This window comes from Mesoplodon densirostris, chromosome 17 (genome assembly GCF_025265405.1).
Source record: "Mesoplodon densirostris isolate mMesDen1 chromosome 17, mMesDen1 primary haplotype, whole genome shotgun sequence".
Classification (NCBI taxonomy): Eukaryota; Metazoa; Chordata; class Mammalia; order Artiodactyla; family Ziphiidae; genus Mesoplodon; species Mesoplodon densirostris.
In genome coordinates, this window is record NC_082677.1 from 21,025,539 (window position 1) to 21,038,794 (window position 13,256).

The 13,256-nt window shown below is 34.8% G+C and overlaps 1 protein-coding gene across 5 annotated transcripts in view; it reads left to right on the forward strand.

Annotated features, from left to right (window-relative positions):
- ZC3H13 (zinc finger CCCH-type containing 13) overlaps positions 1–13,256 on the forward strand; it is an 85,730-nt gene that overhangs the window by 28,075 nt on the left and 44,399 nt on the right. For all 5 annotated transcript variants that reach the window (XM_060079943.1, XM_060079945.1, XM_060079946.1 and 2 more), the window contains exons 5-7: positions 11–119; positions 9,828–9,967; positions 10,575–10,735. In XM_060079943.1, the coding sequence (XP_059935926.1) occupies positions 11–119; positions 9,828–9,967; positions 10,575–10,735 (410 nt within the window). The remainder of the gene's footprint in view (positions 1–10; positions 120–9,827; positions 9,968–10,574; positions 10,736–13,256) is intronic.

Genomic DNA, 13,256 nt, shown 5'->3' on the forward strand with positions numbered 1-13,256 from the left:
TACTTTTTAGAAAGAATCTTCAAGAGGGAGACATAGGGAAAAGGAAGACATAAAAATCACTAAGGAGAGAACTCCAGAAAGTGAAGAAGAAAATGTAGAATGGGAAACTAATAGAGATGGTGAGTTTCAAAAATCTTTGTTTATATAGTCAATTTATTGATTATTCACTTTGTAGACTTCCTGTGGGCTTCAAAACACTTTCCAGCTATAGTTTCAGAATTGTCTAATTGACTTGTGTCTATCTTATTGAGTTATAAGGCAGAAAATGGCATATAGTAGCAGAACAAAAGCAGAGAAAGCTATTCTCCCTAGAACTTACTGTACAGCATCACAGTCCTTTGGAATTTTGTTACATTTGTAAATCTTTAAGTTCCTCAGTACCAAGGTTTAAAAGAATCTAAATTTATGTTTATTGTTTTGCATAAAATATTAAAAGTGAGATTCTTTTTTTTTTTTTTTTTTTTTGCGGTACGCGGGCCTCTCACTGTTGTGGCCTCTCCCATTGCGGAGCACAGGCTCCGGACACGCAGGCTCAGCCGCCATGGCTCACGGGCCCAGCCACTCCGCGGCATGTGGCATCCTCCCAGACCGGGGCACGAACCCGTGTCCCCTGCATTGTCAGGCGGACTCTGAACCACTGCGCCACCAGGGAAGCCCTAAAAGTGAGATTCTTAAACCTTAAAGACCTAGGAAAATTATTTCTAAAAAATTGTTGGATTTCATCTTTCAAGAAATTGAAATCAGATGATAATTGAGACCTGGGATTTGTTCATAAGAAATTAGCAAAATTATCTTTGAGTCATTGTCTTTAACAAGTAAGCATTTACTTTCCACACCATGAATGTTCTCTCTTCTCTACTTCTGTGATCTTCTGGAATGTGAGCACTGTAGCCTCACACTACCAAATACAGAGAAGGGGAACTCACATTTGTTGAATGTGTTGGGTGTACTGGGCATTTTAATATATAATTACCTCATTAAATCAGTAGCTTTGTTACTCTACTTATAGATGACAAAACTAAAGAGTTTAAGGATGTAAGCAACTTCCTCATCAGATAGCTGAAAACTTAAACCAGGGGCTAGAAAATTATAGCTTGTGGGCCTGCCACCAGTTTTTGCAGTAAAGTTTTATTGGATAACAGCCATGTCTGTTGGTTACATATTTTCTGTGGCTGCTTTTGAGCTACAATAGATGAGTTGAGTACTATGACAGCCAAGAGCCTGCAAGCCTAAAATGTTTACTACTATATTTAAGAACTATCTCTGAAAACTTACAGACTAATACTTGAAAAGTACCTTAAATGGCTGTCCAGTAATTTGAACATCAGTACTTTTTAAGGAAATCCATTCCATCTTTATACAGTATTGTCTGTTAAAACATTGCTTCTAAGAACAAGTAGGAAACTTCTCTATGATTACTTCATGGGACTTCATAAATAAATCTAATACCTCCTACAAAATAGCAATAAATAAAATATTACAAGCCTTAACTGTTCAAGGATGAATGGCTAACTTTTCCTAAATTCTAAGGGATGAACTCTTAACACACTCAACATTTTTTTTCATTTTAATTATTTTTGTATAAAACACATTCTGAAATATATTGGCTGCTTATTTTTCAAAATAGAAACTTCTATTCCCATTACAATAATGCATGCTAATTGTTGAACATTTTAAAGGTTCAGAAAAGCCTAATTTAGTTTGCTCCTTTTCTTCATAGTAGCTCTTTCAGACCCTCTCCTTAAATCTCCAACTCCTTAAATCTCAAACCTTCCAGCCCCTTTCTCCTGCTTGCTGTTTACAACACAGATGATGGAATTCTTTATCCACAAACTCTTTCAACTTCCTGCCACCACACCTATGAACTAGTCTTTCGTTCACATCTAAACTTTTTAACTTCCCTCTTTTTCTTTACAAGGGGCCTCCCTCCTGCTGCATAAGGTTATATTCCCCTGATTTCCTCCCCCCTTTGCAGTCTTCTTCATTTATGTTGCATTCTCTTTTACAGCTTTAACATCCATCTTGGCACATTTTCTCTTTTCCCCATATTATTTTGAGCCATCACCCTGCTTATTCCCACTTTACAACCAAATTCTACTTTTTTTTTTTTTTTTTTTTTTGCGGTACGCGGGCCTCTCATTGTTGTGGCCTCTCCCATTGCGGAGCACAGGCTCCGGACGCGCAGGCTCAGCAGCCATGATTCACGGGCCCAGCTGCTCCGAGGCACGTGGGATCTTCCCGGACTGGGACCTGCATCGGCAGGCGGACTCTCAACCACTGTGCCACCAGGGAAGCCCCCAAATTCTACTTTTTCACCTCATATTTATTCAGTCTTCTGACCCTTGTCTTCACTAAAACTGTTCTTTAAGGTCACAGTAACCTCCTCTTTGCTAAATAAAAGGAGACACACTTGTCTCCTTCTTCTATAACCTTTCTGCAGCATGTGACACATCCCAGAGCCTCTGTCTTCTTGAAACACTTTCCCCTTGGCTTCCATCTGTCATTTGTCAGGTTTTCTGTTCTCCTTTTGAAGCCCTTTGGTCTTACATAGAGGGTCCTTGTATGCTGTCTGTCCCTTAAATGTTCATTCCTAAGTCTTCGCTCAGACTGTCATCTTTAAAAAACGAAAGTGATTTTATTACAAGAGGCTTTTATGTGTGAAATTCTTTTAAAAGGTGAGTAAATGTCTCATAGTAGTTTTACATACAAAATACACTGCTATTTCTTACTCTTTCTCTTGAGGTTCTGATTGCTGTGTATCTCTGGTTTTTCTGTTTTAAAGAATATTGAAGCATGGAGTTAGACTGAGCTCATTTAATATATTTACCTTCTGCATTTTCAATCTAAAGTGAACAGCAACTTTAGCTAGACTCAGAAGAAGTTGATCTGTATGAGTAATTGTCAAACTTTCGATCTCAGGACACTTTTCACTCTTTTTATGGACCCCAAAGAACTTTTGTTTTGTGGATTATCTGTTTCAGTAGTCTCCATATTAGAAATTGGTTCATTGAGAACCAATTGGTTCTAATTTAGAAATTAGAACATTTTAAAATATTTATTAATTTATTTAACAATGACAGCAGTAAACCTAACATATACTTTTATGGAAAATAGCTATGCTTTGCAAAGCAAAAATAGAAATTGGGGGAGGTGGCAATGTTTTACATGTTTTTGCACATTTTGGGGTTTTTTTTTTTGGCTCCACCGCTAGGCTTGCAGGATCAGTTCCTCAACCAGGGATTGAACCTGGGCCACTGAAGAGAACGTGCCGAATCCTAACCACAAGACCACCAGGAAACTCCCTGAAAATCTTTTTAACTTCTTAAAGTAAACTCTTAACTGGCTTAATGAAAGACCTCTAGATTTTCGTATCTGCTTCTGCATTCAGTCTGTTACTGATATCACATATCGTGTGACTTCTGGAAAACTCCACTATATACTCAAGAGAGAGTGAGTAAACCAGGCAAATAATGTAGTATTATAGAAATATTTTTGATCTCCTGGAACTCTAGAAATTGTCTTGGGAATCCTTAGGAGTCCTCAGACTACTCTTTGAGAACCACTTGTCTCTAGAAGCAGCTTCTAAAATTTCTAGTTGTTTCCCCTTCACCAAGACTTATTTTTTTCTCATTTTCCATTTTTCTGTCCAGATGAAATCTTGCTCCCAGGGCATCATTACCATCTATGTATTAATGACTCCAATATCTGGAGCTCTTAATTGAGGCATCTGCCAACTGGATATCTCCATCTGAGTCCCATATCTTAAGGGCACCACTTTCCTACTGGTTTCCCAAAAGCCTGAGAGTCATTGTTTCGTTTTTTAAAAAAATTATCTACTTTATACATATTAGTGTGTATATATCAATCCCAGTCTCCCAATTCATCCCATCCCCGCTTTCCCCCCTTGGTGTCCATACGTTTATCTCTACATCTGTGTCTCTATTTCTTCCTTGAAAACTGGTTCATCTGTACCATTTTCCTAGATTCCACATATACGCGTTAATAATTGGGTTTTTTTTAATATTTGTTTTTCTCTTTCTGACTTACTTCACTCTGTATGACAGTCTCTAGGTCCATCCACATCCCTACAGATGACCCAATTTCATTCCTTTTTATGGCTGAGTAATATGCCATTGTATATATGTTTATCCATTCATCTATTGATGGACATTTAGGTTGCTTCCATGACCTGGCTATTGTAAAAAGTGCTGCAGTGAACACTGGGGTGCATGTGTCTTTTTGAATTATGGTTTATCCATTCATCTGTCTTGTTTATCCATTCATCTGTTGATGGGCATTTAGGTTGCTTCCATGACCTGGCTATTGTAAATAGTGCTGCAGTGAACACGGCGGGGCATGTGTCTTTTTGAATTATGGTTTTCTCTAGGTATATGCCCAGTAGTGGGATTGCTGGGTCATATGGTAATTCTATTTGTAGTTTTTTAAGGAACCTCCATACTGTTCTCCATAGTGGCTGTATCAATTTCCATTCCCACCAACAGCGCAAGAGGGTTCCCTTTTCTGAGAGTCATTGTTGATACTACTTTTTACCCTCAACCCAGACATTTATGGAATTCTGAACATTTCTATCTACTGAATGTCTTTCAGAACCATCTGTTTCTCTAAATTACTACTAATATTCTAGTTCTTAAGATATTTGTTGCCTATAAATATATTTTATTAAATAACCTTCTAACCTCATGCCTTGAGATTCGCCTTGTCTCCTAAATCATTCTTCACTTACAGGCAGAATACTCTTCCCAAAAATTTTTTTTACTGAAGTACAATAATATGTTCAGAAGAGTGCATGATTCATGTGTACAACTTACTGAATTTTCATGAACAGAACAGCCTTGTATAACCAGCACCCATCAATAAATAGAAAATTACTAGTATCCCATAAGCCCCCTTGTACTCCCTTTCCAGTTACTGCCTCCCAGCCCTCATCTCCCAAAGATAACTGCTGTCCTGATTTTCTGCCACCATGGATTACTTTTGTCTGTTTTTGAGCTCTATATAAATAGAACCTATAGCATGTACTCTTTTTGTGCTTAGCTTCTCTTTATTTTTTAATAAATTTATTTTTTTATTTAATTTTTGGCTGCATTGGGTCTTTGTTGCTGTGCACGGGCTTTCTCTAGTTGCGGCGAGCGGGGACTACTCTTCCTTGTGGTGTGTGAGCTTCTCATTACGGTGGTTTCTCTTGTTGTGGAGCACAGGCTCCAGGCGCGTGGGCTTCAGCAGTTGTGCCTCGTGCGCTCTAGAGCACAGGCTCAGTAGTTGTGGTGCATGGGCGTAGTTGCTCTGCGGCATGTGGGATCTTCCCAGACCAGGGCTCGAACCCATGTCCCCTGCATTGGCAAGTGGATTCTTAACCACTGCGCCACTAGGGAAGTCCCTGCTTAGCTTCTTTTGCTTACAATATGTCTGTGAGATTATTGCGTATAGTTATAGTTCATTCATTCTTACTGGTATGTAGTATTTCACTGAATATACCATGATTTATTCATTCTACTGTGGATAAACATTTGAGTAATTTCTAGTTTTGGGCTGTTATGAATAAGTTGCTATTACTATTCCTAATCATATCTTTGGTAAACATGTACCCATTTCCCTTGAGTTTATGCTTGGGAGTAGGATTGCTGGGCCATGGAGTTTTCATATGTTCATCTTTAGTAGATAATGTCAAGTCAAAAATGATTCTCCTTGGGCTTCCCTGGTGGCACAGTGGTTGAGAGTCCGCCTGCCGATGCAGGGGACACGGGTTCGTGCCCCGGTCCGGGAGGATCCCACATGCCGCAGAGCAGCTGGGTCCGTGAGCCATGGCTGCTGAGCCTGTGCGTCCAGAGCCTGTGCTCCGCAACAGGAGAGGCCACAGCAGTGAGAGGCCGCAAAAAAAAAAAAAAAGATTCTCCTTTCTCTGTTGTTTTTGCCTTTTTCATCTTAGCCATTCTGGAGGTGTGTGGTAGTACCCTTTTGTGGTTTTAGTGTGCATTTCCCTAATGAGTAATGAAATTGAGAACTTTTTTACATTTTTGGCCATTGTACAACCTGTTTTATAAACTCTATTCTCGATTTTTGCCTACTGTTTTATTGTGTTACTGTTTTTTTAATTGAGTATCTTTATATATTCTGAATATGAGATCTTCATCAGGTATATGTATTGCAAATATCTCTCTCATTCTCTGAGTTAGAGTGAGCTTTTAAAAGAATAAATTGGTTCATTTCATTCCCCTATTTAAAATTCTCTGATTTCCCATTGCCTTGAGGATCAAGTACAAATTCTTCTGTACCTACAAAACTTTTCATTATCCAATTGCTTTCTGTGTTTCCGGCTCCCCACTCCCAAGTCTTTGTTTTTATTTGGTTCCCTAAACCTATCATATTTGTTTACCATAAGGACCAGTGCAGTAATATAAAAAGCAAAAGTATCATTTCAGTAGAGGAGAAAATGAATGAACATATTTTGGCAATCTTGGTGGTACGTACATCTGCCTAAAATAAAGCATAAAATCCAGAAGCTATAAAAGATTTGATTACATAAGGATTTAAATTTTTTTGTATAACTAAACACACAAGTGATCTATTAAAAATAGATCACTATAAGAAAGTATTTGACATGTGTAATGAGTAATTATATAATAAAAGCACTGTATAAACCTATAATGAAGTTCCACAAATATATAAGAAAAAGATAGTACAGTTGGAAAACAGGGGAAGAAAGCAAAAGTTGGTTATGAAATTCATAGAGGAAATAGAAATGGACAATAAATGCTCAGCCTTACTACAGGGAAATGCCAATGAAAATAGAGATAGCATTCTTCACCCATCAGATTGGCAGAAATGAAAAATACTGGTATTATCAAGTGGAAGTTTACATTGGTAAAGCTGTTTTGGAGTATAATTTGGCAGTATTAAAAATAAAAATCATATTTATCTTTTGTCCAGCAAATCTAGTTTGTTCTAAAAAAAATACTTGCTCCTGTGAAGTAAGGTAGGTATCAAAATGTTCACTGAAGTCTTGTTTATAATAGCAAACTATTGAAAACAAAGTAAATGTCAGAAGGAAAATGGTTGAACTATGATATGTTCATATCATGAAATGCTTTGCAGATGTTAAAATGGAGGTGTTTTACCTTTGTGTATGACATGGAAAAATCTTTCTATGGGGCAATGCGTGTAGAAGAGTATAAATATAAAGGCTTATTTTTATATCTATTGAATATGATTACTTGCATACAGCAGATTGCTGGAAGTAAAATTGTCATATTAAAGGGTATGAATGTTCTAAAAGCTTTTACCCATACTACCAAATTATTTTCCAGGCTAGAAATATTAGTTTACATTGCTACCTCCAAAGAATGAACATGCCTGTTATCTGTACCTTTGCCAGTACCAAATATTATAATTAGGGAAAAAATGGCTCTTTAATACATGAAAAAGGCTTATTTATATATCATTTGCATTTCTTTTTGTGTTTATATCTGTTCGTGTCCTTTGCCCATTCTTTTAATTAATAAGAGTTCTTTATATATAAAGAATGTCAACCTTATGTACTGCATGTATTTTTGTTACATATTCTTAAAAAATCTCTGCCTGTTAAATGTGCCATTCTAATTATATTTAATTTTCCTGATGACTTACAACAGCTGATTCATATAGATGATTCTAAGGTAATTGTAATGATAACCTTGAGCTGTAAGATATGAGAGACATTTTCTAAACTTATTAAATGGTTTGACTCCTTTTTAAAAAAATTTTTTTATTGGAGTATAGTTGATTTACAATGTTGTGTTAGTTTCAGGTGTACAGCAAAGTGATTCAGTTATACATATACCTATATCCACTCTTTTTTTTTTTTTTAGGATTCTTTTCCCATGTAAGCCATTACAGCGTATTGAGTAGAGTTCCCTGTGCTATACAGCAGGTTATTATTAGTTATCTATTTTATATATAATAGTGTGTATTTGTCAGTCCCAATCTCCCAATATATCCCTCCCCTCGTCAGACTCTGTTTTTGAGTCCTCTCCTAATGTTTTGTGCTTTTTGATTTTTCTTCTTTTGTCAGACTATCAGTTGCATTGTGCCTACTTCATAGCCCATCTCTTATAGATTGGGAAAACATCTTACATTTGATTATAACAGATATGCATAAAGTTAGAATAAGTAGTTTTTGAGTAAAGACTTGAGAGCTTTCCCTCTAAGCAAAATATATTAGCTATAGTACCTTGACTTTGACATATATTTTAACTGCTCAGGTCTCCCCCTACCCGCACTTCCCCCTTGGTTGAGTGGTTAGGGATTAAAGACTGAAAGCCAATTTGTCATTTTTTTACATGTGTTCTGTATGGGTGATATTCCCAGATAGCAGTTTTTAGATGAGCAGAACATTACTGATAATACCTTCAGAAACACTGTAAATCATTCTTCTCAATTAATTACCCTCTCCTTTGTTTTACCCTTAGTATTTAGTAATGAAATTTTATCTGTTAATAATTTAAGAACACAACAAACTGGATCATCGAACCCTACTATTCACTGATGTAAAGTGTCTCAACGGAGTGTAAAATCGTAACTAGAGATAGCCACTATTCATTTAATTAAATTCAGTATCTTTAATTATTTTATGTAGTAAAAACTACATGCCCATAAATATTTAGTAATTGCTTGCTGACTGAAAAGCATGATTTAGTCAGTGTTATGTATTTACTGAGAACTTATCATCATACACCAATATAAGATGAGTAATCAAGTTTTGTGACACAGATAATAAGATATATAATTACCCTCTTAGTCCCCAAGCATGAATGGATAGTTTTCATTCTAATGTATTTACCTGTACATGACAATGATGTCCGGTTTTTTTGTGCTTTAAGCAATCAAGTAGGACTCCTTATCTTTATTGTTTTTTAGTTCTTCATTTTATTTCTCTACCCCAGGTTAAGAAGTGATGATCTTAAGTGCTAAAAGTATGGCTTGAGAAGGCACCTCAGTTTATAATCAGTCAAGCCCAGTGTGTTCATGTGTTAGAATAGAAGTCAGCGAAATTTCCTCCTCCAGGCTTTTGGCATTATTAGCAAATAGGTAGCAGTGCCAGGAGCCTCTGAAAACTACATGTTGTGATGAAATAGTTCTTCACACCACTCTTCCCCCACCCAAACCAACCCTCAGATTCTTTTCATTGGAAAAGATGAATAGAAATAGATACATGCTATCAGATCCATTGAAGAGATGGACAGTTCTAGTCTAAGAAACTAGTACACATCACTTATAATGAAAATGTTATAGATCCTTCCAAAATTAGCTCATGTACACATTAGTATTAAAATTACTTAACTTTATTTTTAGATACAAATCAGTTAGGATATTAATTTTTAAAAAGCAACAAAACTATGGAAACAGTATTGCACACCTAATGTGACTTTAATACTAACAAGTCTTTAAGAAAATGAAGAAGATAATGAATCATATCATATGCAGCATGAAATATTGAAGGCTTTGGTGCCTTTAATGCTTAGAATTTATAGCTGAGTGTTTTAAGTGTATCTTTTAAAAATTCCGTCTCCTAACCAAAAACCCAAACAGCCCAAAATCACTTCCAGAAAACCCAGGAACCTTAAAAATGTTTGTTTTCATAAAGAAATTAGCCATATTGATTTTAATTCTTTATAGAAACAGTGTATATTTCTTTTATCTTTTTGAAGTATGTTCTTATTAAAGAATCTACCATTTTAATTTGTATAAAAAATCTTTGAAAATTTTTCTCTAATTTTTGGTATAGATAATTATAATAGTTTCCGACAAGTAATGGAATTTTTATTTTAAAGATTCTGATAATGGAGATATTAATTATGATTATGTTCATGAGTTGTCATTGGAAATGAAGCGTCAAAAGATACAGAGGGAATTAATGAAGCTGGAACAAGAAAACATGGAGAAAAGAGAAGAAATTATTATTAAAAAGGAGGTATGCTATTTATTGAAATATGTTAGTAATTAACATCAAAATGAGTATTGATCAGAGAACTCACTAGCTGCTTGCTACATCTTAAGTTGTATTAGAATATTGATACTTCACGTATGTTAATTAATCTTCATATTTCTTTATTAGATAAATAGGACATATATTTGTTATTGAATAGATAAACAAAACTGAGTTTCTGTTGCTTGGAGTCACCAGCTAATGTAAAATGGGACTTGAATCTATATACATCTGGTTTTTAGGCCCATGCTATTTCTAGAATACTTGTTTCTTTTTTAAAGAGTAGAAAGATACATTATATTCAAATATATTGTATCTTTCTACTCTTTAATAATTTGTGTTTTTTCTGAGGAGATTTTGAAATTTCATAATTTTAGTTTGCTTTATTGATATTAGTGTTATGTTGGGGCAGTTAGTATTGGTTAACAGCATAGGTTCAGGAGCCAGACTAATATTAATTTGTGGTGGCTATCGTAACACTTAATACTTCATCTGAAGTTTGGTATAATTTTAAAACACGTGCTTTGTTGTCTGATTATAACAACCATGATTGGAAGAGTTTCTGAATTGAGTTACTGAATTCTTTTGGAAGGTTTCACCAGAAGTGGTTAGATCAAAGTTATCTCCATCACCTTCTCTAAGAAAGTCTAGCAAATCTCCAAAGCGAAAATCAAGCCCTAAGTCATCATCTTCAACTAGCAAGAAAGACAGGAAGACAACTGCAGTATCCTCTCCCTTGCTGGACCAGCAGAGGTCAGTAGGGTGATAAATAGTACCAGAATTAAATTGCTTTTTCTGAAGTGGTATTCAAAATAATTACTTGGTAGATTACATAAAGATACTTTTAATACATTCAGTATTTAATGTAAACTTTTTTCTTCTAAGAAAAAAGTGTGAAAAGTTTCCATTTAAAAGAAAATTATAGAGAACAATAAAGCAAAGGTCTGTGTCACATCTATATATGCTTCAGAGCTTTTTATTTTTTAAGAAATAAACAGCTATATTTCTGGTCCTTCCCTCTTGAATTTGTTGTTTATGATACCTATGCATGTGTGTTTATACTTCCATAATATGTATTGTCTTACAATATATAGTATTATTTTCATCTATTTAATCTTAATATAGATACAACTTTTCTTCTGCAACTTACTTTTTCACTTAGCATTTTTTTTACATTTATCTATATTGATATATGTAGCTGTAGTTCTTTCATAGTAGTATTTATGTATTTATCTACTTTTCTTTTGTTGAACATTTAAGTTGATTTCAGGTTTTAGTTACTACAAATTATGCACAATGAACATTCTTCTTGTCTCCTTGTGTACATGATCAAGAGATTAAATTGTTTATAGTATGTATGAAGCAGTATGAATATATTATTTAGAATTATAGTGGTCAATTGAAAGAATAAAGATAGAAATAAATTACATTGAGGGGTTGAGAATAAGGCAGGAGATACCTTTTCATTTAATGTCACTATGGACTATTTAAATTTTATTAAAGGACATACACTAATTTATTATCTAAGAAAAAGGCTAAACTAAAAACCTCTTCCCAGTATTTGACCAGTTGGCAAATGTCTATTTGAACCCATAATGAAACTCATAGTTGTCTCCTTCTAGTTTCAGGAGGCTTTAACCCTATTCTAGATTCCATTTACTTTTTACCCAGTTTATTACATCATCCTACTCACTCTATTTATCTAGTGTCCCTTCTGCCACACATTAAACATTTTCATTCAGCTGCCCTAACCCTTCACTTTAGAGATGTGAGAGAAATCTTAAAACAACAATTACAATTAATTTATTATGCCACTGAGAAACTTAGTAGTTTTCCATTCTGTTGGCTGAAATTCAGATTTTTTAGAATAGCATTCATACTTTGATCTTTCCACTCTTGTCCATATTTTCGTCCAGCCTTCTTCCTATACTCATCACCTTCAGACCTTCAATGTCCAGCTCAAATTCTGTCTTTCCATTAAGTTTTCCCATTTCTCCTTACTGAACATAATTTCTGTTCCCTTTATATATCAGATTTTATTTGTACCTCTCACTTAATACTAATTGCTATTTGCATTATATTTTAGCTGTGGCACACATGTTTTACAACCTCTATTAAATTTAAGCTCCTTGAAGATTGCAATCTTGATGGTTCACTGTTCTATCTCCCCACAGCACCTGCTCTACAAAGAGCTTTGTATTGTAATAAGGCACTCTGTAAAGTTGACTTGATTCTCTCCTTTGCTCCTAAGATTGAATAAAGGGATATGAAAGAAGTTGAACTATAGAGTGATATGATTTACCCCACTTGCTCTTTATTCTTTTGACTAACCAATTATATAACTTTCCCTCAATTCCATTCATTTCCCAAAAAAACCGCCAGCATACCAGAAATACTCCTTTTCATTTTCTAATCCTTTCTAAATATTTATACAATCTTCAGAACTTAATCTCTTCATAGAAAGTTTCTATAACTATTTAGATGAAGGGTTAGTTTCATCCTGTTCATTTTCATGTAGTCTTCTCTTACTGCTTTGTTAGTAATTCACTTATCCTTTGATGAATATTGAGCATGAATAATTACTCACATTGATTTAACTACTATATTTCTGTATTATAAGATATTGACTTTAAGATGCACCATTAATTTAATAATAGAAGCAGAAAGATCTGGAAAACAGTACATTAAAGGTACAAAGAAAACACTGAATTGGGTATAGCGTTTCTGTAGTCGTGCAGTTTACATTGCCTAGAGTGGGTCAGATCATCAACTTTTAGTTACATTGTGGATCATACTATAAACTGTTTGAATACATTCAACAAGTTAAGGATTGAAATTTCAGTTAAAATTCAATGGAATGTTGCAGCCAATGCCAGTAAATCAACTGAGGTGACAGTCAGGTAAACAAACTCCTTGGTTTTACATAGTTATCATATTGAGTAGGCAGAGATAATCACAGACAAATTAAGACTCACACTTCTCTGTAAAAATTGGCAGTTTTCTTAGACATTTATTGTAAGAGAGAGCCTGATGGAAAGCTTTTAAGCTGAGACATGTGAAGTGTGTCAAAAGCTATTCAAAAGAAATAAGTTTTGGGGAGAGAGAGAAAGAGAAAGGCTCTAAAAGTGATAGAAGCAGATAATTGAGCTGTGTGCCACAAATAGGAAGTGGGCTCTTTGCCACTAAAGGATAATCATTTGACTTAAAAAAAAAAATGTTGAAAGATCTTGTTGACTTCAGAATGCACAAAATCAATTTTGGCCCATTCTGTTGG